Raw genomic sequence first — 21,690 nt, 5'->3', positions numbered from 1 at the left:
GGACTCTCTGTCATTTCTGGGGCTTGCATTCGGAACCGAATCCTCACCCTTTACAGAGCTCCAATTGCGCTTCTGGCGGAGGTCAGAAATGTGCCCGGCCCCTTATAATGTTTCCAAGGGAAGGTTCGTACATTGGTGACTGTCCCTGGCAGCTGCCCAGCTTGAGACTTGGAGCTCCACTTGCCATTGGTCAGTGGTTGGAGTGACGCAAAGAAGGGCGGGGCCTCATCAGCTGTTTGCGGGATGCCCGGAGCGGGCGTATTTTGGAAACAATACCGCGCGGTGCGCGGTGGCCTCCTCCCGCGCCAGCTCACGCCCACAGCAGTCGCTGCCCGAGCCCGCGCCACCACCTCCCACCGCAGCCCGGTGAGCGCCCGGGCGGCCGGGGGCCAAGCAGAGTTGGGTCGTACCTCCTCCGGGAAGTGGGGAGCGGAGTCGCGCAGCGCGTGGGGGCCCGGGAAAGGGTTTGGACTGCGGGCATCTGGGGTGACCACGGGGAATTGGGGTGCAGGGATGTGGGGACGAGGTGCAGAGCACAAATTTGGGGTTGCTGCTCCAAGAGTGGCTTTCGGAAAGTATTTGGAATTCGGTGTTGAAAGTAGGTGAGCAAATGGTCCTGGGGTCCACTGCAAAGCTCCCGGGACGCTTTGGCCTCCGGGTGTAACTGTGGGGTGGGGCCGTGAGTTGTGGTGCGTTTCGCCTCCCTGCGGAGTCTGAAGGCTCCTCTTCTTAACAGCTGGAGTTTGTCCCCTTCTTCCCAATCGAGTGTGGGCGCCAAGTCCCCCGAGTGTTCGTCACCCTGGACCCTGGCGCAGAGCCCTGGCATCACGACTCGGAGGCTGAGACGCTGTCCTGGAGTCACCCAGGTGTGTGTGTGTGTGTGTGTGTGTGTGTGTGTGTGTGTGTGTGTGTGTGTGTGTGTGTGTGTGTGTGTATGTGCGTGCGCGTGTGTTCAGAGATCTTAGCCACTATCGAGTTTAAGGTATCTGGCTAGTGCTAACTCCTAAAAAGAGGAGGAGTTTATATTGAGCATCCTAGTTGGAGCGCGGAGGTTCTGGGGTGGCTCCAGCGGACTTTAAGCCCTTTGCTAGGAATAAAGCATTCCCTGGCTATGTTCTCAGGAAGTGCCCTCTTCCTACTAGTCTGGACATTACTACTTTAGCTCAGGGAAGCTGAGGGTCTCCACTTCTCTCCGGTTTACTTTTGACTTTGCCCAGAGCCCCTCCGAAGCTCTTACCAAGTGGAGAGCCACCTGCAGTTTCTGTGCAGAGTGGGAGGGGGGTCTCTGCGTTTTCAGAACCACACCCTCTGGCTGCACCTCCCCCACTGTCCAGTGTAGGCAAGGGTTGAACTTTGGGGCTTTGCTGGGTGGGGGAGGGGAGTGATAGGCTTCAAAAGAAACACCAAGACAATGACTCCTGCTTGTGATTGGCTCTGCGGAGTCCTTACTTTGGTTGGGATAGCCTCACTGCAAAGAAGTGTTTGAAGGACAGAAGAAGCTCTGCTAGGTGACATCTCTTGGTCCTTTCATCTGGGAACTTTATTTTCTGTTGCTGATAAGCTGGAGATACCCCTTACCTATCGGAACAATAGCAGGCATGGCATCATTCTTCAGGGAAGAGGGCACAAGACCACAGATAGCTCAGGGATGGGATGGGGTAAGGCTTCGGGGTTGAAGCAAAAACCCCACCGAGCTTGCATTTGGGAAAGGAAGGTTTCTGAACTTAACTGAGATTTCTTTAAAGACTTCACCCCACAAACCACTCAGCTTGTCTTCCAAAGGCAAGAAAGTGGAGATCAGAACTCTCTGGAATCCCCAGCCGAGTTCGACTAAGACAAAGTTTGTCTTTGCATTGCCTTAACCTTTTAGGTGCTGGCCGATTCTCCTGGTTGCCCCAGGGGCCCTAACTGAGGCAAGGTCAGTTTGGAAGTTCAAGCTGCTGGGTGACTCCCGAGTGCAGAATTTCATGAGCTGTCAGGTGGAGAGAAAGGAACTTAACACTAAGAAACAGCCCCACTGTGTAGGCACGGAGAGAGAGCACAGCAGGAGGGCTGAATTTCACTTCCTTCTGTGAGGCTCATTGTACCTATCTCAGGTTCAGCTTCGGCAGGAATGGGAAGCTGAGTGGATGAGGATTTGAAGTAGCTGGACACTTCGCTAGAGGCTGATTCAACCCTCAAGATTAACCTGTGGTGGGCAGATAGCTTTGCTCCTCTGGATGGGAGCTAAGCCAGCTGGCCAGCTGGAGTGACTAAGTTAGGTCCCCTGTTCCAGGACACACTCACCACACCACAGAGCCTGTTTGTTGTGTTGTGCAAGGAGGGGGTGGAGATGTGCAGTAGGGTGGGGCTTAGCACGTTAGGAGGGAACCTGGCTGCTCTACAATTGCTGGCTCTTGTTTTTGCTGCTAAGCCTGGAGTTCAGACTTAGATGAGAGCCTGGAGGTTCCTCCTTAGGAATTGTGTGTGTGTGTGTGTGTGTGTGTGTGTGTGTGTGTGTGTGTACAGTCAGTAAGTGTCCCCTTCTGTGCCTCCATAGCCACTTACAGAGGCAAGTTTTTCTCCTATTTTCCCAGGTACCCAGTGGTAGCACCTGATTGCTCATAATCCTCAGTGCCAAACTTTGTCAGCAGTCTAGGTCAGAGGAGGGGGTGGGTAGGTACAGAGAAGAGGTATGGAGGGGCCCTGACTACAGAGGCCTCCTTTTGGGGGAGAATGTCACCCTTGGCAGTGTATCATCAGAAGTTGGCTTGGTTCCCTCACATCAGAAGATCAGGGAAGGAAGGAGGGAAGGGGAATCCTAGGTCTGGCTTTAGTAGGACAGCAACCCAGATGCTTCCATTGCCCTCTGACAGGAGACATGGAGCCACCTCAGTGTGTGGAGGAACTAGAAGATGATGTGTTCCAGCCAGAGGATGGGGAGCCAGGGACACAGCCTGGGAGCTTGCTCTCTGCTGACCTGTTTGCCCAGAGCCAGCTGGATTGTCCCCTCAGTCGGCTTCAGCTCTTCCCGCTTACCCACTGCTGTGGTCCTGGGCTCCGGCCTGTAAGCCAGGAAGACAAGGCCACCCAGACCCTCAGCCCAGCCTCCCCAAGCCAGGGTGTCATGCTGCCTTGTGGGGTGACAGAGGAACCCCAGAGACTCTTTTACGGTGAGTGCTCTTAACTTTAGCGATTGGGGGAAAGAGGGGACTTTCCCTTCCTAAACCTACTCTTTGCTATTTCCTTCCTCAAATTGAACAGCAGGGCTATCTATTCGTAAGCTTTCAGCCTTCCTCACCTGAGCTTGGCCCCCCAATACAGCAAACTGCTTTGTTCTTTCTGTTCTTCTTGGAGGGGTTTCTTGGTCCATGCAATCTCCTTTTACAGCCTATATCCTTTCAGTGGCTCTGCCCTTCCTGGTCCCCTGTGCTGATTTGCCTTTTGTGAGGTGGAAGGGCATGTTAAACCATGTGTGACTGTTACCACTCCAGAAAAAGCTCAGCCAGTTCTTATATGAAAGGTTCCTAAAGACAGAAGGGTGGCTTCGAGTTGCCATTTGGGACTTTCTGTGCTTGGAAGGGGAACTGGAGAAAGAGGTTGGGCCTATCTGGGCTCAGTGCCAGGAGAGGGGCTGTTTCCAAGGATAAGTCAGACAAGACCCCTTCATTTGTGGGCCTAAATGGTTTGTTTTATGAGAAATATGCCCTCCTCTGGCACAAGGGCAGGGTTAGACACTCGGTCTGTTTTCTTCTTTTAGCACACTGTCCTGTGGAGGGAGGGTAAAGGCTCAGAGGTCATCCTGCTGTGTCTGCGGGAGCAGACTGAGGAGCCGCTGCCCTTAATCTCAGAGGGAACTGCCCATAGGGCACTTCTGGAAAAGCAGTTCTGGCGGGAGTCTCAGAAGCTGGATGTGGCCTGCTTCGGGCTGGAAGAGGGAGGAGGCAGGAGGTGGCAGGCGCCCCCAGCGGCCATTCTGGTGCCAGCACTCGGTGAGCCGACTTGGCTGCTCTGTGGGCCTCTGGAGTTTTCTCACCCGCTTTTCTGCTGCTGCTGCTGCTGCTGCTGCTGCTGCTGCTGCTGCTGCTGCTGCTGCTGCTGCTGCGATCTTTGAGTGATGAGCCCAACTTTCCCCAACTGTACTAGAAAAACGAAGACACTCTTGGGTTTTCGTTTGTTTTGCTTTTCTCTGTCTGCTTTGCACAACCCAGGAACTCTGGAGAGTTATCCCAGAGAAGAGCTTCAACCTACTGCTCCATGAGTAATACATTAAGGTCAAGTGTGGCTTGGTAAATGCCAGAAGATTGGCATGTTTGTCATACATGTTAGCACCCTGCACTATGCCATGGTACCAAGAGCGGAGCACTGAGGAGAAGGCGAGATCTATATATTCTTTTCTCTTTTCCCAGTCTAGCTGTGTGTGCATGTGTGTGCCCGTATATGTGCGTGCACGCACGCACTCAAGTGTGCTAAATATTCAGCTACTTCTAAGCTACACCCTCAGCCCTCGTAGCAACTTTTATATTCTCGGGCAGCTGTCCAAGTTTGGCAGGATGCCCCGGTGAAGGCAGGCCACTTCCTCTTCCTTCTATCCCAAGATTTACCAGTAACTCCAGGGCTTGGCCAGAAAGGGTTGACATGGAGACGATAGGCTAAGTAAAGGGAGAAAACGCTGAGCTGTGGATCCTCTGTTTTTGCAGGCAACGCTGGCTACAGGCTTCCTCTCCCTGCCAGTTTCCCCGCAGGCTCAGCCCTTGGGGAGCAGCCCCCTGAAGGACAGTTCCTTCAGCACCGAGCAGAGGTACAGATCGCCAGAAAGCTTCAGTGCATTGCAGACCAGTTCCATCGGCTTCATATGCAACAAGTAGGCATGAGGGCCGGGAAGGGGGAGAGGCTGTTGAGGCTGGGAAGCCAGGGCCAGGGGTTACTAGACCTCTGGATATGTTTTGGAGTTTTGGCCTTGGCTACTGTCAGTTACGATGGACTGGGTAGGCACAATTAGATGAGTCCTCCTGTCCTTGAGAGCTCCAGCTGCCTACTCGGCTTCACAAGAGGTGGGAGATGCTGCCATCTCTCTCTGCCAAGGGGACGGCTTCCTACAGTCTGGTTTGACAAACTCTCCAGACCCAAGTGGCGGGCTTGCCTCTCGCTGAATGCTGCAGTGAAACTGAGCAGTTGGGGGTGTGCCTGGCTGAGGAACAGTGGGAAACCAGTAATCAGTCCTGAGATGGGGCCTGAGTGGGGGAAAGTGGTAGAACCGGTTGAAACCTGACACTTTCCAGCTGGGGAGCCAGTCCTCACTGTCTGTGTCTGGGAACCCAGGCTCAGGACTCTGGAGATTGTACCTCAGAGTCTCCCCAGACCCGCGGCCAGCGGGGCGCTGTGCCTGGTGCTTGGCCGGCAGCCTGGCACCAGCCCCGCCAGGGCGGAGCATCGCGTGTCAGCCGAGCATGTGGCAGAGTCCATCAACAAAGGCGGCGGCTGGCAGGCTCGTGCTGGAGCCCGTTGTGCCATGGATGGGAGGTTGTCCTGCTTGACAGCCCAGCCAGCGTCTGTGCTGGGCCCCCAGGTGCTTAACCCTTCCCAGGCAGCCTGGCTTTCTGAATGGCTGCCAAGGAAGGGGCGGGGCCTGGCACTGGATCCTTGCTGGTGGTACAGATGCTACCTGGCAAAGCCACAAGACAGGAGAATGAACACAATCTCTACCTGTGGGAGTGTGTTCCTATCCTTGCAGTGTGTGTGTGTGTGTGTGTGTGTGTGTGTGTGTGTGTGTGTGTGTGTGTGTGTGTTTAGATCACAGGAACAAATAACTCTCAGGGCTGGCCATAACCGCAGATTAGATAGGCAATTTCAGATAACCAGAATAGTTATTGGTAATAGTAACTTTGACTTGAGAGACACACCATTGTGGGCAGGAGAGGGTGGAACTGATCCTGAGTTTTCTGAAAACAGGCCACAGGGTGTTATTGGTTTACTGATGCTCTGTGTCAGGGAGTCTGAGAGGGATTTGGGGCCACAGCTATTTCTGGTGGGTCTTCCCAGCCCTTAAGTGATTTGGAAAGAGGGTGGCTCTGTGCTTGGTTATAAGGCTGCCTGGCTAATTGCTGTGGACCAGCCACGGTCCCCATTTCTTCTATGATTATATTGTACAATCTTGGCTTAGCGAGTCCCTCCCAGTCCACATATGGACGCCTTCTGATTCTTTCCTGCACATTTAATCCATCTTGGTTGTTTTCCATGGCTCAGCCCAACTCATGGTGTTTGGTCCTGATACTGATGAGGATGGGAAGACAGTGGCCGTAGTATCTAGTCTTCTCTAGAATACATCTGGAAGGCACTCTTTCTTCATTCACAGTAATCTGGCCTCTCTCAGCAGCTGTTTCCCAGCATAGTCCCCTGTCCATTAGTAAGCTCTGACATGCAGGAGACCGGGCGAGACAGTTCAGAAGACCCTGTCCTGAGGTTTCACTACTCTTCACTGGTGGATAAATTAATTCTCTTGGTTAGGGCTGCTTCTTTGAGGGTACAGGTCAGTTCTAGATATGGTGCTATCGTCTCATCCAGAGCGCCCCCATGAGGTAGGAAGGAGAATTGCATGTATGAGTGTTAGCTGCCCCTTTGTCCTTGTAATAGACCTCTGTTGATGTTGTTGTTGTTGTTGTTGTTGTTGTTGTTGTTGTTTTCTCCTTCTCCTGCACATCGAGATGTAGCCTATTACAATGATGCAGGATGGCATGCTGGCAGATTGGGTGTGTCAGTCGTGGTCCCAGGGCAGCACTGGGTGCTCTCCCTGCCCTGGGTGTTAGTTTATGTTGGCCATATTCCTTATACTTCCCTCTAGGCCATTTGTTTTTCTCACATATTTCCTGAGGAGTGTGGCTATGTGGAAGACTAATCTGGCTCCCCAGGTTGCTGGCTCAGAGTTGCTCCCCTAAAGTCACAGACAAGGATTTATAGACAGAAATCAGTCAGGCCTGCTTGCTGCTCTCAGCTAGTTCCTGGGGTTCCTAAAGCAGGCAGTGATGTGAGTGGAGGTAAAGAGTTCCCTCCTTCCTCCTCTCTCTCCTTCCCTCCCTCTCTCCTCTCTCCTTCCCTCCCTCCTTCTTTCTCCTTCTCCCTCTCTCTCCTTCCCTCTCTCCTTTCCTCCCTCCCTCTCTCTACTTCCTTCCCTCTCCCTCCCTCTCTCTCTTTTTCCCTCCCTCCCTCCTTTCCTCCCTCTTTCCTCTCTCCTTTCCTCCCTCCTCTCTCCTTCCCTCCCTCCTCTCCTTTCCTCCCTCCTTTCCTCCCTCTCTCCTCTTTCCTCTCTCCTTCCCTCTCTCCTCTCCTTCCCTCCCCCTCTCTCCTTCCCTCCCTCCTCTCCTTCCCTCCCCCTCTCTCCTTCCCTCCCTCCTCTCCTTCCCTCCCCCCTCCTTCCCTCTCTCCTCTCTCCTTCCCTCTCTCCTCTCTTTTCCCCTCCCCTCTCTCCTTCCCTCCCCTTCTCTCCTTCCCTTCCTCCCTCCTTCTCTCTCTTCTCCCTCCCTCCCTTCCCTCCTTCCTTCTGTTTGGGGTAGATACCACATCATCTTGCTATATAACTCAAACTGGATTTAGCCTCCCTGAGTTCTGGGATTTCGGATGTACCACCATGTCCAGTTCCAGGGAAAGCCTTTTCAAGCATGCATGTATATCCACCTCTGTGCAGGGCCAGGGGGAGGCTCTGTTCTTCCTCTTGGCTGGCGGGCTGTAGCAAGGATGTCTGATACCTCAATGACATTGGCATTCTGATGACAGTGATGGGATCTGAGAGGTTGGCCCCTTCAGTTTCTCTGCAGAGGAGGGAGGATCAGATTCAGTTCCTAACAAAGTCACAGCTGCCCTGATCAGGATGTTTGAGCCTCTGTTTCTCTCTGTTCTCTGTGAGTGGCCCCTCCAGCCAGTGTAGGCCTGGGGAGAGTCAGTAACTTGTTTCCTTACCTGTGGAAAAGTCTGCTGTGGCCAAGTCTGAAGGGATATTTCTAGACAGTGTTGAGAAGCTCAAAAAAAAAAAAAAAAAAAAAGTAGCTACTATGGGCCACTGAGTAAGTGAACAGGAGGGTTAGAGTTCTTTATGTTGGAATTTTTTTCTTCCTTACTTAGGATGGAGACCAGAATGTCTCCATTCATAAAAGTCAGATTTAGAAATTCTTTAAATAGTAATTGGACATTTTGGGAATGAAGTCTAAGGACATGTTCAATCCTTTGTTTGGAACCATCTTCATGTGTAATATCAAAGGAAGGATGGCGGACTTTCAAAACAGCAGATCTGGGAAGAAAGTCTTGCCTGACACTTACACAGCCTGCGTTCGTGTGCAGATCATTTTTACTGATCCAGCCTCAGGTTCCAGTGCTAACCTGGCAGGCTTGCTGAGGAGGGCCTTTGGGGATTGTAATACAAAGCACTGTTGGCCTGGGCCTGTAGCTCAGGTAGGCATTAGATGCTTACCTAGCAGCCCGGAGTCCTGGCTTTGATGCTCAGAACTGCAGAAAACAAACCCAAGAAACTGTGGTAGCTTGGAGAGTTGAACACGTGCTACTAGCAAGGCTGGATGTAGTAAGGCAGGAGGAGTGCAAGTTCAAGGACCATCTGGGCAACTTAATAAGACTGGGTCTCAAAAAGTAAACAAGGATATATAGATCAGTGGTAGAAAGTTTGCCTAGTGTGTCTACACATACATGATGAATTGGGGAGTTTGCTTGGGCCTGGCTTGATAATTCCTGGGGAGCTCTTTTGGAAGCTGTATCCAGATTGGTGTTTGCATGGTTCATCATCCAGCAGCTTTTCTACCCAACATAGTAGAGCTTTTATTCTGAGAGTCCCTGAGCTCTAGGATACTCTCCATGTTGGTGAGTCGTTTTCTGGAGCAGAGACCATGGCTGATGAGGCCACTCGGGCTCTAGTGAGAACAGTCTGGTGCAGGGGCCCCTGAAGTTTGTCCTAGAGTGAAAGGTGTCCCTGAGAAGCCATCTTCTGTCCCAGGAGTAGATCTATGCAGGACAATGCTGGGGGGAAGAGTATGGCTGGGGGAGGGGTCGCTGAAAGCTCAGTGTTCGTGAGAGTCTGTGCTGGAGCTTGGGGGCCCTGTGTTTGCTCTGTGGCTGGCTCTGTTTATATCACTCGCTATATTTAGCTTCTGAGTCATCAGTGTGGCAGACTGGAGGCCGAGCTCCCCACACACTCTGCACCTGACTGTTCTTTCTTCCAAAGAGAAGGCCTTCTAGTTCCGGACAGTTCATCCCTCTCTGCCCACCAAGACGGGCCATGGGGACGGGAATTAGCTTTGGTGTGTTTTCAGGGTTGGGGGAGGTGGTGAGAAGACAGGATTGGAGGAAGCACAAAGAAGAATAAAGAAAAGTGCCTGGTTTGTCTTTTGATCCATGCCTGGCAAGCCAAGAGGCCACATTCCATGACCAGAGCAAGAACAGTCTGCCTGTGTGCTGAGAAGAGGGTTCCAACCTTTATCCTTGCCCAGTCTGCCTTGTCCTGTCCAGACGACTAACCCTTAGAGAAAAAGGACAGCCAGCTGCCAAGGCCCCAAGTTGAGAGAGAGCCTGGGGGTTCATTCTCCATGGCAGTTTAGTCTTGCAACAGGCCCACCCCTCCTGCTCTCCTCCCTCTCTCCCTCCCTCCTCATTAACGGAGACACTTCCCTCCAGAGCTCCTCAGAACTTGCCCAGTGGTCTCCCAAAGCTGATCTGAGACAAGGAAACTGAAACACCCTGAGGGAGTTTGGTAAGGGTGTCAGGAGTTTCTGCTTCCTGGCTATGGTGGCAGGGACATCAGTCGTGTTCTACAGCACTGTCTCCTGCCTTGTCACTTGAACCCCAGTGGCCAGATCCAGTGACTTCCAGTTGTGTCAGGGGAAGCCTTGTCACCTCCAGCCAAGAAGTGGCTATTCTAGGCTGTCCTCTCTTCCTTGGAGAAGTGATGGGCTTCGCTTTGCCAGTTCTCAGATCCTGCTAGTACTGTTGCCTGTGCCGAGAAAGCCCTTGGCAAGGGTTCTTTCTTTCCTTTTTCATTTTGCTATGTTGCCAATCATGGAGTGTCTGGGCAGAGGCTCACTGGGTCCCTGGATGACCCTCTGGGTGTCAGACCCCAAGTTAGTTTGAAAGCCTTGAAACCTGAACTCAGCTGCCTCTGGCTACTGGGACCAGTCTCAAAATAGGAAGGCTGGCCTGTCCGAAGGCCTGCGTGAGTCTGTGCAGGAGGTGGTGCTTACTGGGGCAGGGAAGGGCTTGTGATGAGAACGTGTCCATGTCGCTTAGTGCTGCCACCAGGCCCAGAAGCAAATGTATAGTTTCTCACGTAATGGGTAGAGTGGCCTTGAATGTCTAGACCCATTGTTCCTATTTTCTAGAAAGCAGGCTTACAGAAGCAAAGCAATATGCCTAAGTTATTCTGTAAGTGGCTGACCTCAGAGTTGTGGCGATGGATTCTAAAACAATCTTTCTACCTCCCCATCCCTGCTTCTTGGCAAACACATGCTCAAAGGCAAGGATACGATGGAGCTGTCATTTGTCACCCTAAGCAATCTGACTCATATAATACTTAATGCTGTGCTCCTAATTTCTTCATTAGATTGTAAAATCACTGAGAACAAGGTTTTATCTAAACCACCTTTATGTCCCCTTATGACTCTTAGCTCCCTGGGCTCCACAGGACCCCAATGGCTTCAACAAAAACATCTTCCCAGCTTCCAGAGAGTGGAATTTTCCTAAGGTTGCTTTAATCACTGTCCCTGCTCTCAGCCACAGGCTCTTTCCTTCAGCCTTGGCCTGGGTCGTTTTACAGATGGGAGAATGAAGGGGTCAAAACCCTGCAAAACTCTGCAAAACCCTGTGGCAAAACCGTGCAATTCTGCATTTTGAAGTAAATGAGGGTGGTTTCAAACCATGCTCTAAGGTCCTAATTTCAGACCAGTCTTTAGTTCTGTTTGATCTTCAGTTAGCTCTTTCTCTGAAAGGTTTCTTTTTTTGTGGGCTACATCACCGTTTTGGAATAGTTAACAACGATCTGGAAACAATGTTTTTAAGCCTACTAGGGGAGCAGTTCTCTTTGCAGAGGTAATCCTATTTGCATAATGTGAGTAAACACTGCAATGCTGGTTGGTTTGTTTGTTTGTTTTTCCAAGACAGGATTTCCCTGTATAGCTCTGGTTGTCCTGGAACTAGCTCTGTAGATCAGGCTGACCCTGTACTCAGTGATCTGCCTGCCTCTGCCTCTTGAGTGCTGGGACTGAAGGTGTGTGCCCCCTGCCTGACTGACACCGTAGTATAGTTAGGAAAGGGAAGCTTTACAGGACTGGAGAGACTGCTCCGAGATAGAGTACTTATTTGCCTAGCATGCCCAAGGCAAGTTTGATCCCCAGTACTGTACATAACTGAACACGTTTCTTGTCTCCACCTGTACAGGTAATGTCTGTGCAGCACATGGGTGCAGTTGTCTACTGCCCTCGGAGGCCAGAAGAGGGCAGCAATTCCCCTGGAGCTGGCTACGAGCCATTATGTAGGTGCTGGGAATTGAACCTAGGTCCTCTGTAAGAATAGCAGCAAGTGCTTTTAACCTTCCCGGGCTTCCCTTCTTCCCTCCCTCCCTCCCTCCCTCCTTCACTCTCTTCCTTCATTTTTAAAAGGAATAGCTTGGAATCTAGAAGTCAGGGGTTTGAGTAGCTCATCAAATTTGCTTGGGATGATTTTTTTTTTTTTTGAGACCCTGCATCCCCATCTGAAGAACAGGGTTGGTAATACCTGTCTGCCCCATGACCCAGACAAAAACACTGAGTCTGACACGGGACAAATTGCTGTTTGGTAAATTTGCTCTTCAAGTGTTAGATCTTTTGCAAACCACTTTTCTGATTCTTTGAGTGACTTAGCCGCAGGGGCTTCTGGAACACTGGTGGCACTCGAAGCTCCCAGAGGACAGGAATTGAATCTGGATAGGGAGAGGCAAAGGGAGATTCTTATCCAGGGAGGGCCAGGGCATGCTTTGTGCTTAATGCACAGGCCCAGAGGGACCAAACAGAGTTTGATTTGTGTAACCTAGCAGTGTCAGATCCACAGCCAGGATTGAGCTCTTTTCTCTGCCTCTCTCTCTCTCTCTCTCTCTCTCTCTCTCTCTCTCTCTCTCTCTCTCTCTCTTTCTTTCTTTCTTTCTTTCTTTTTACTATTTGACCTTTCCCAGACAAGAGGCTGACTCTATCACGTAAAGGATATCTCTTCACCTGGGAAGACTTCAGGGATTCCTGGCCTTAGACACCTGGGTTATCTCGTAGGTCTGCCTGTTCTGTAGTGAGACCGTGTGCATGGGTTGAGAAACCACAGTATGTCTTCCAGCTTCCCTACTGCACAGGATGAGTGGCCAAACGTTCAGTTGTAGTGTCTTGTTCACAGTGGCCATTTAAACACGTGCCCTTCCCCCTGTCATAACAGGAAGAGAGTTTGACCCCTGGTTGGGTTCTGGGGTTACTCATGCTCTGTCTTAAACGTTTGGTTTTTGTTTTGTTCGTTTTGTTTTAGGTTGTAGGGGGGCATATGTGTGCCATAGAATTCAGAGAACAACTTTCAGGAGCCCCTCTCTCCTCCATGGATTCTAGGGTTTTGTTTGTTTGTTTGTTTTTTGAGACAGGGTCTCACTATGTAGCCCTGACTAGCCTGGAACTTGCTATGTAAACCAGGCTGATCAAGATCTACCTGCCTCTGCTTCCTGAGTACTGGGATTAAAGGCATGTTGCTGTCATGCCCTGTGGGTTCTAGGAATTGAACTCAGATCATAAGGCTTGGTGGCAAGCACCTTTATCCTCTGAGTCATATAGTCAGCTCCCTTGAACAGTTTCTATTCTTTCCCTCCACTCTCGGGTCTAAAACTTTGTGAGTTGGGGGGCTTTGGGGTAAGTGTTTCAAACCTTTTTCCCAGTCTCTCATATCTGGGTCACTCCACTGCAGTTTCCGGGAGCTTCCAGTCTGAGGCATACGCCCCTCAGGGAGAGCTGGGCCCTGTTCCAGGAGTTTGCCTTCAGCGATCACAGATTGTATGCCGGGTGCGGGCCAGGTGCCCGAGACCCAGAGGCCGGCAGAGTCTTTCCTGGTTCCCCCTTCCTTCTCGCTCCTTTGGAGGGACAAGTGCTGTCTGCTGTTCTGCTGTCTTTGTATCCTTCATCCTGTTTGGTAGAGGCAGATTTCCTTCCTTGGCAGAGTTTCTCCCTGGCCTCTTTTCGGGTCCTATTTCTTTCCTTTCTCATCAGTCTCTTTTGTTTGACTTGTAGAAATATTTTGTTTATTGTTGTTCCTTGTAATCTTGACTCTGGTGTGTGGGAGCTTGCTTTCTATTTTAGGGTGTGCTGGTTAGAAACTAAGCACAGTATTCCAGGCTAGGTTTATAATGCCCTGGGAGAGTGCTCAGGGTCCCGGGATAGACTCCCAGCCCTCCCTAGCCAGTGTCCAGGCCTGCCCAAGCACTGCTGGGATGGTCAACAGGGCTCAGCCTTTGGCACTGTGTTGTACTCCTGAAGGCAATTGTGGTCACAAACTCCTTGGGCTTGGAAAGTACCTCCATGGTTTCCAAAAGCCTGTCTGTGGCCTGGCTGCTGCCCAGGCACCTGGGCAGGATCTACCTTTGGCTCAGCCACCAGGGCAAGACACTGGTTTAATGGAAAGAGGTTAAAAGGCTCCGAAGAAGGTGCCAAATTATAAAGTGTTTTCTTCTGGGCTGTAGGATCATGACTGGCTTTTATATTCTCCTCTGTAATCTTATATTTCATGATATCTCTACAATGAATATGTATTGCTTTTAATATTTAAAATATTTAATGAATTCTTCCTTCAGGTCTTTCTTCCTGACTTTCTTTTGATTTTCCTGCACTGGGGATTGAACTCAGGGGCTCTGTGTGTGCTAGGCAAATGCTCTTCCATTGAGCCACACCCCCAACCCCCTTCTGATTTAAAAGAAAATATCTATTTTCATTAATTATATGCATGTGTTTGTGCCTGTGTGGGGGTTATGTGCATGTGAGTGCAGGTAATCCTTGGACATCAGAGCTTCAGATCCCCCGGAGCTGGAATTACAGATCGTTGTGAGCTACTGTTATGGGTGCTGAGAACCAAACTTGGGCTTTCTTTGAGAGCAGTACACACTCCTAATCACTGAGATGTCTAGCCTGTCTGCCTCTTCTGATTTTTAAACTGTTCCCCATGGAGTTTGTTTAATATGTGCACTCCTGGGCCCCTTCCCTGGACATTCTGACCCTGTTGGCATGGGTAGAGCCTGAACACTGTCTTGTGTCATAGTTGGGTTTAGAAGTCATATATCTGTTATAACACCAGTGTTTTCCTTACAAACAGTGAGTGATTCAGCCTAAAACCAGGCTGTCTGGTTTCTGATCTGAAGCTCTAACTCCCCCCTTTAGTGCTTTCTTTCTAGCTCATGAGCCCTGAAACCTCCACAGAGGCATGGTGCTGCGTGCTATCAAAGGCTGGGCTGTATGCCACACTGTGCTCTCTGCTTGCCCTGCCCCTTGTAAGCCTTCAGCCATTCTGTCTGGCCACTCATCAGCTCACAGATGCTTTTCTGATGCTATACTCTGCCGAAAGATGGGGTCAGATTGTTGCCTTGCCTTACTTCCAGAGGATCTGGGGGGTCCAGGAAGCAAATGACCTCCATTGGTAGAATTTGGGAGAACCAAGGCATATAGAGATGGGATTGGTGCAGGCTTGTGTCATAGAATGATGGTCTCCTTCCTTGATCATTAAGCTATTTTGAGAAGATGAAACAAAGAGAAGGATGGAGGATCTTCTTGGGCACAGAGTGATGACTGGTGGCAGTTGATGTCCAGTGGCCATAGGTAGGGATATTACTCTGCATTCCAGCCAGTCCTGACTTCGTACTAGCCGTGTGATGGCTGGATTAGATCTTCAGTATCTCATGTGAGATGGTCATGATAATATGGGTCCATTTCACAGGGTTTGGGGAGGTGATGGGCTTCTCCATAAATAGAAGAATACTTTTTATCTTGGACTGAACCGCAGACCTCACAATTCTGGGGATCTTGTTGAAAATGCACATTCTGGGTCTATGGGTCAGCATTTCTAGCGGGCATCAGTTGTCCTGGGGACCACACCTCACGAAGCAGGGATGGAGAGAATGGAACCACTACAATCTGTTTCTATTCTTGTTGCAAATCACCTTTTTTTTGTTTTGTTTTCAAACAGGTCCCTGAGGAGATTCACAGTGCCAGCAGACTGGCCTCTCTGGGGACCTGTCTTTGCCCGGGGTCTCCTCTTCCACTCATGACCTTTGCACCTGTTGTAGACAGCAGGTGGGGGCGGACGGTGGTGGAGGGAGTTCTCTCAGCTGTCGCAGCTGAAGTTCAGGCTGCGCTATTGGAACCGGTTTTTGTTAAGCCCTGGGTGTGCTTCCCCCTTTTGCTCATCTTTGTTTACAAAGCATGAGGAAGCCATCAGTCTCCTCAGTGCCTTCTGCCAGGCTTCCCCGTGGCACACCCCATTTCCCTTCACCCGCTTGGCAGGCACGATACCTGACTCACTCGCCTATCCGCCACAGTCCCCTCTGCCATTGCTGTTGATGTGGGGGATTCTGTGTGGAACTCAGTTAGACACCATATTTCTTTTTGTGGCTGAGGAAGGGGGGAGGGGACCCACAGCAGGCATGGTTCTCTGGGGAAACCCGGGGCTGGATGGAACTTCAAAGCTTTAGGAGGTCAGGAAACCTGGGAGTCTGACCTGCTTGTCTTACCCTTCTCCCATGTGGGGAGGCGTTGCCTGGCAGGAGCTGATTACACAGGGGTTGTGGTTAAAGACTGCCTGAGAGATGCTCCCCCCATACCCCCCGCCCTACTGGACACCTCACGTAAACTTGCTTGCTGACTGGGCCACTGAAGGAATCCCAGTCCAGACTATGCTGGCCTCCTCTCTGTACACTAGGTTTTTATTCCCCTGTCCACTAAGAACCCCATGGAGAGGCTCCAGCCTGTCCTCCTTCCCTGACAGACAAGGAGAGAACAAAGACTGCCTCTTCCAGGACTCCCTTGTCCCCTTCAGGCCTTTGCTGGCCTCTGGGAAATGGTACCTGTATTGACAGGACGCCAGCCAGAAACCTTTGTGTTTCTGACCTCTGAACTTTGGCCCCTAGCTTCTCAGCCTAACAGTAGGACCTGGGATAACCTCCAGAGCTGGTGTGCATTCTTTGTGTTTGTTTTGTTTTCAAGTGTGTTCTTGCTTAACGTTTAATTGGCTCCAGTCAGTAGGAAAGCACTCCAAGAGGGGTTATTTATGGCTTACTGTCAAAAGCAGCTATAAAAAGGGCAGCCCAGAGCTGGGGATGCTAAAGTGGGGAGAAGGCAGGCTCCCTCACAACACAAGTGTGTGTGTGTGTGTGTGTGTGTGTGTGTGTGTGTACTGGATGAAATCAGATTTTTGCTGCCTCAGCAGTGTGGTTTAAATTGAAGATTAACCCTTTGACCTTCACAGTGTCAAATCACTTGCAGATGGAGGCTCCCCCTCCCTCCCCCTCTCTTGTTCTCTGTATTCCTTTGGAATGGGGGAGAGGGAGGGACTTCTTGTCTTTCTCGCTCAAGCAAGATTGTTGTTCCTGCAGCTAAAGTTGGGGGGGCTCGGGAGCCAATCTGATTAAAAGCAGTACTTGGCTAAACTCTGGAAAAATCCTGCAAGCAAGGGAGAAAGTCTGATCCTCCTGTGCACAGCACACACCGCCAGCCCAGCGTGGTGGTTTTAATGTCCAAACCGCACTTGTCTTTGAAGTTTTGTCCCTTCTCCTCCAGTTCGCTGGATGGCACAAAGGTGCCACGGTGCGATCTGGCAGTGGAAGCCTATTTGGGAATCAGTGAGGAGCCTGGCACCTAACGGCCATCTGTTTCCCTTGCAGCACCAGCAGAACCGAGACCGAGCATGGCGGCAGGTCTTCCTCTTCCTTCAAAACCTGGCCTTGAACAGACGAGAAAACAGGGAAGGGGTGGGTCCCTGGTGAGACTGGGCTGCTCTTGTCGGATAGATCGCCCGGAATGCAGTCTGGAACAGACATTCTGGGAGGACAGATACTGTCTTGTCAAGTTTTGTCATTCTGAATTTTCTTTCCATGTGTACATATTACATACCCCAGTGGGATCTTTTTTCCCCGTTCAGAACGTCTCCTGGGGATGGGGGCCTTTGTCAAACACTGTTGAAGGAGAGGCAGCTGTGTCTGCTGGTTGAGTTCCTAAGGCTCTGAAGATGACCAACTGGCGATGTTCTCCAGGAAGTGAACTGAGGCTTGCTACTGGAGCTGGTTAAGTCAGGTGAGGCTCCCAGTACCATCAGACGTGCCAGCCTTGCCTCGTGCGTGCCTGACGGAATCATGGCTTTAACCCACCAGGATCTTGCCTGGGAGCTTTCTGGCTAAGAACAGCTGTGCCTCGGCTAGCTAGCTTTACATCTGGGTTCCCACTTGGCACAGCCAGTGCCCACCGCATGGGCTCAGGGATTCTTACTCAGTCGCTGTCAACCTCCAGAAGACCTCAGGGAGGGTTGGACTTCACCAAGAACCCCTCAAAGGTGCCACAAAAATGAATCAAGCTTGATAGGCTTCAAGTCTGACTCGGTCCTACATGGAGACCCTTGGATTGGTCCCAAGGGTGCAAACTGCTGCCACCTTTGCTGCCTGGGTGTCAACCACGTGGGAGCCAAGTAGTCAGTTACCACCATGCTGTTGTACCAGCGGCCCGTGACTTTGTCAGCTTTGTTTTCAAAGACTCTGCCAATGACTGGACTGGATTGGACTGCGTCCAGATCAGCAGCAGCGCTCCAAGATGCGGTGGGCTTGCTGGGGGCGTGGGAGCCAAGCAGCCATCCCACTGATAAACCGGTCCCAGGGGAATCCTAGACCTCTTGGTTTCCTTGGAAACGTGTACCTCCTCCCCCTCACCCCAATTCCTTTTCTGTACCTAGTGGGATACGGGAAGAAGCGAGGACAGTGGCTTTGTCAGCTGGAAAGCGACTTTGGAAGGAGCAGACGTGACTATGGGACCTGCCGACTCGAGAGCTGACACATCTCGAATCTTCTTCCTTCAGCTTTCAGCTAGGCCAGAAGGGAGAGTTCTAGAAGGATCTCAGCTGCCTCCGACCTTCTTCCTTCTCTCCCTGACGCAGCGCTCAGGGAGGCAACGATAAGCAGCTGATCTTAGAAATCAAGTCCTAACTTTTATGTATGTAAGGAAAGACATTGGTGCTAAAATGAAGGGGAGCCAAGGCTCAAATAAAAGATGGCTTCCCTGAGCAAAGAAGACCACGGGGTCACTCAAGGAACTTGGAGGAGAAACTCAGAGTAGACTCTCGAATTGAACAAGCCCAGTGACTCCAGTTTCTGCAGAGGAGGGTGGGGGCTTCAGTACCATAGAAGGGCACCTGGTCTCCTGGGCGTACACTTGGGCAGGTTTCTCATGGCACAAGGCTGCCTACAGAGGGGGCTCATAGAGGCTGAAGTCCAGCCTGTGCTCTGCTCTCTAGGCTGCACATCCTGATGTGGGCTGGGTCTGCCCAGAGTTAGGGATGGCTTCCTGATTTGCACAGAGGTACTGTGTGCTCTCGGTGGTCCCGAGGAGGAACTTAAAGCATGCGTACAAGCCTTTGTGCTTTTCTGCTCAGATGACCTGGAGATATTACCTCTTCTTGGCCACAGTCATTTTCTCAGGGTGTATACCATGGTTCGTCTGCTAAGAAACTGGGTTCCTGTTTGCAAGGAGAGGGGATCCAAGAAATGAATATGAAGACTGGTTCCGAGGCACACTAATTATTGTGAAGCCCAGCCTTCCTACATCCCACTCCCTCTGCCGTTTAGATGTGTGTGGGACATATGTGGTCTGCCCCTTTCCTGGATCAAGGCTAGGACAGGCAGGCAGGCAGGCAGGCAGGCTTCTGGTATGTTCTTGGTGGTACATGTGTGCCCCTCCCCATACAGAACCTTGTACATCAGTCACCTTTAACCTGATTTAGTAGACTTTCCATCTGAGCTAAGGCTTAGCTGTCAGCTTCAGCAACCTTGCCAGGTACAGGCTGGGTACCCTGTGGCCTGAGAACTGAGCCCAGAGTTTGACCTGAACATTGAGCCTGGGACCAGGCAGAAGCTGGTCAGAATGCACTGTCTTCACTTTGGGCCGAACTAGGACCAACCTCACTAACTTGGGCAAGCCAGGGTGAAACTTAAACCCTCTTTTATCTTCCACCAACCTGAATCCAGGCTGGAGTTGAAGCTCAGAGATAAAGGGCTTGCCTGTCAGTCAAGAGACCCTTGGATAGATCCCAGGACTGGAAAATATAAATAAATAAAAATATGCTCCCTCCCCCCACCCCACCCCACCACCCCTAGATCTAGGAGGCAGCTGGAAGCCCAGCTCAAGGAGGCAAGAGGTTCCCCCTGGCTGGTTGCTCTAATTGGCCAGTGATCTCTGCCTGTTGAATTGGCTTTAGAGTCTCCCAGGACAGCCCCTCCCCTTTGCCTCTCCCCAACTCCAGGAGCCTGGCTGTCTCTAGTGAAGAGTGGAGATTCAGATTCAGAGGGAGGGAAGGTCTGACCTGTGTGGTGACCTGTAACCAGCTGAAGGCAGCAGGGCTTTTGTGGTGTGCTGAGGATGGGGGTGGGAGAGGGGCTGGGAAACTCAGTGTCGAAATAGCCTAGAGGAACAGAAGCCCCATATTCAGGGGCTGAACTGATCTCCTAATTCACAATCCCCAGGGGCATTTCTAAAAGCCAGTGAACAGATCTGGAGGGGAACGTCCCCCCAGTCCAGTCACTGACTCCCCCGGGGAGGCTGGGGTGGTACACAGGAGGGTGGGGGGTGGGCACTGTGCCTGGCCCTGTCTCTCTGTTTCAAAGTTTGGCTGTGCTGTTCAGTTGTCCCCAGTGGCCTTGTCTTGCTTAATCAGAGGTGGAAAAAGATCACCTCCCGGTGACCTCCTTCAGGCCCCAGGGGATGGGCTGTGTCCAGAGCTGTGTGGCAGAGCTTGTCTCCAGGGTCCAGAGAGGCCCAGCTGGCCTGCCTTGCTGCCCCAGCCACGAAACCCAAGCCCAACCTCAAGCATGGCAGGGAGTGGGTGTTGGGGACAGTCTAGCCAAGGCCTCTGTCTGCCCCAAGCTTTCCAGGAACTAAGTAGTGAAGTCACTGTGACCGTCCTGGTCAGTGAGGAGAATATTCTGGTGAGAGCTTCCGTTTCTGGGAACTTGAGAGGGAGTGGGTACGGGTGCATGGAGTAGCAAAAGACCCCAGCCTTCGTGGCTCTGCAGGATGTGGGGGAATCAGTACTGTGGCCACCATTCCCCCAGTGGAGCAAACTGGCTCTGTGAATATAAGACTTGTGGAGGCAGGCTATCCTGGCCTCATACCCTGGCTGGACCCAGAGGGACACAGGGTGGAGCCACAGGCATTTAAACTTTCTCTGGCTCCCTGTGGGCTGCAGGCCTAGGGGACAGAGCCTCACGGGAACAGCAGAACAAAGCTGGTCTCTTCCATAAGTGCCCAGCTTTGGCCAAGGTGCTATGAGATACGTGGCCCCCAGCTTGCACTGCCCCTCTCTCTACAGCTGTCTGTCTCTACCCCTTCTCTGGGTCCACAGCAAGTGACATGGGGAGACCCAGTGAGATGTAGCATTTCCTCCATCCCCAGTTCAGTTGGCATGGGGTCTGGGCATTTCTGCCTTAAGGAAAGGAATGGGGACTGTTATGTTTTAACCTGTATATAATATTTGACTGTTTTGGTTCTTTATTTGTATACATGTGTAAATACCCTCTCACCCATCAAGTGGTACCGTTTTTAATAAAACCATTTAAATCAGTCTGTTCTTTATTTTCCTAAGGTGTGTTAAAAACACAAGAGCGAGCGTCAATCACTCGTAACGTGATTCTGCCCCGATATCCCGAGTTACCAACAGAGATGTTGGATCCTTGTCACCGTCTGTCACTTCTTGGAGTTGAGAAGAACAGTCTAGCTGCACAGTAGCAGGGCCACAGAAGCCCAGTGCCTCAGGACAAAGGGGCTTTGGGGAGGTCAGCCTGGCTTTGGGTCCATGCTCTGGTCTCCACCTGCTGAATGACCTTGCCAGTAATAGAACTTCAGCCTTCCCTTACTCCCTGGCTCTGCTGGCCTCAAAGCCTTGAAGGGAATGTGCCACAGGTCCTGCCACCTCTGGCTCCCAGCAGTGGCAGCTTCTGTGGTGGAGATGAGCCTCCTGCCTTTCGACAGGCAACTCATCGCCCCTGGCAAGCTGAAGTCTGGGTTCTTTTTTATCAGGGTAATGTGGTAGCATAGGCAGCTATGCTCTCAGCTGCTTGGAAGACTGAGGCAGGAAGATCGCACATTCCTAGCCTGGGCTATAGAGTCCAAGACCCTGTTGTAAAAGCAAAGGACTGGAGAACATTACTTGGTGGTAGAGGCAAGCAGGCATGAGGCCTCAGGTTCAATCCCTAGTTCACAAAGATGGGGATAGCTCTGGCTGTCCTTGAACTCATTCTGTAGACCAGGCTAACCCCAAACTCAGAGTTTCTGCCTGCCTTTGCCTCCTGAGTGGCTGGGATTAAAGGTGTGCACCCCCAGCCACCCCCAGTCACCGATTGACTCTAAGTATAGCTCTTAAGGACCCATTCCAAAGGCCAGGGGCAGAAGATCCCAGGGGCTTGTCTGGCCAGCCACTTGTAAA

General features: G+C 51.4%; 1 protein-coding gene across 6 annotated transcripts; it reads left to right on the top strand.

The window, feature by feature from the left end:
* Positions 1 to 207: 207 nt before the first annotated feature.
* On the top strand, positions 208 to 20,829 carry Bmf (Bcl2 modifying factor). 6 transcript variants are annotated; one of them, XM_006234724.5, is made up of 5 exons: positions 208 to 366; positions 737 to 866; positions 2,856 to 3,152; positions 4,680 to 4,780; positions 16,892 to 20,828. In XM_006234724.5, the coding sequence occupies exons 1-5, from the start codon at positions 244 to 246 to the stop codon at positions 16,991 to 16,993; spliced, it is 753 nt and encodes a 250-aa protein (XP_006234786.1). In that variant the 5' UTR covers positions 208 to 243; the 3' UTR covers positions 16,994 to 20,828. The 6 variants fall into 6 exon arrangements, 5 of the variants coding, with proteins under 5 accessions (XP_006234786.1, XP_008760301.1, NP_640351.2 ...); XR_005501773.2 differs by lacking the exon at positions 16,892 to 20,828 and adding an exon at positions 3,740 to 3,971 and having other exon boundaries at positions 209 to 366; positions 4,680 to 4,818; NM_139258.2 differs by having other exon boundaries at positions 231 to 366; positions 4,680 to 4,843; positions 16,892 to 20,829.
* The last annotated feature ends 861 nt before the right edge of the window (positions 20,830 to 21,690 follow it).

This window comes from Rattus norvegicus, chromosome 3, assembly GCF_036323735.1.
Source record: "Rattus norvegicus strain BN/NHsdMcwi chromosome 3, GRCr8, whole genome shotgun sequence".
Taxonomy (NCBI): domain Eukaryota; kingdom Metazoa; phylum Chordata; class Mammalia; order Rodentia; family Muridae; genus Rattus; species Rattus norvegicus.
This window is presented reverse-complemented; position numbering and strand designations above follow the sequence as displayed.

Coding starts and splice junctions, on each gene's coding strand:
- Bmf (XM_008762079.4), top strand. CDS start 244: ATGCCCGGAGCGGGCGTATTTTGGAAACAATACCGCGCGGTGCGCGGT. Junction 867..2,855: donor GCTGTCCTGGAGTCACCCAG/GTGTGTGTGTGT, acceptor GCCCTCTGACAG/GAGACATGGAGCCACCTCAG. Junction 3,153..16,891: donor ACCCCAGAGACTCTTTTACG/GTGAGTGCTCTT, acceptor TTTCCCTTGCAG/CACCAGCAGAACCGAGACCG.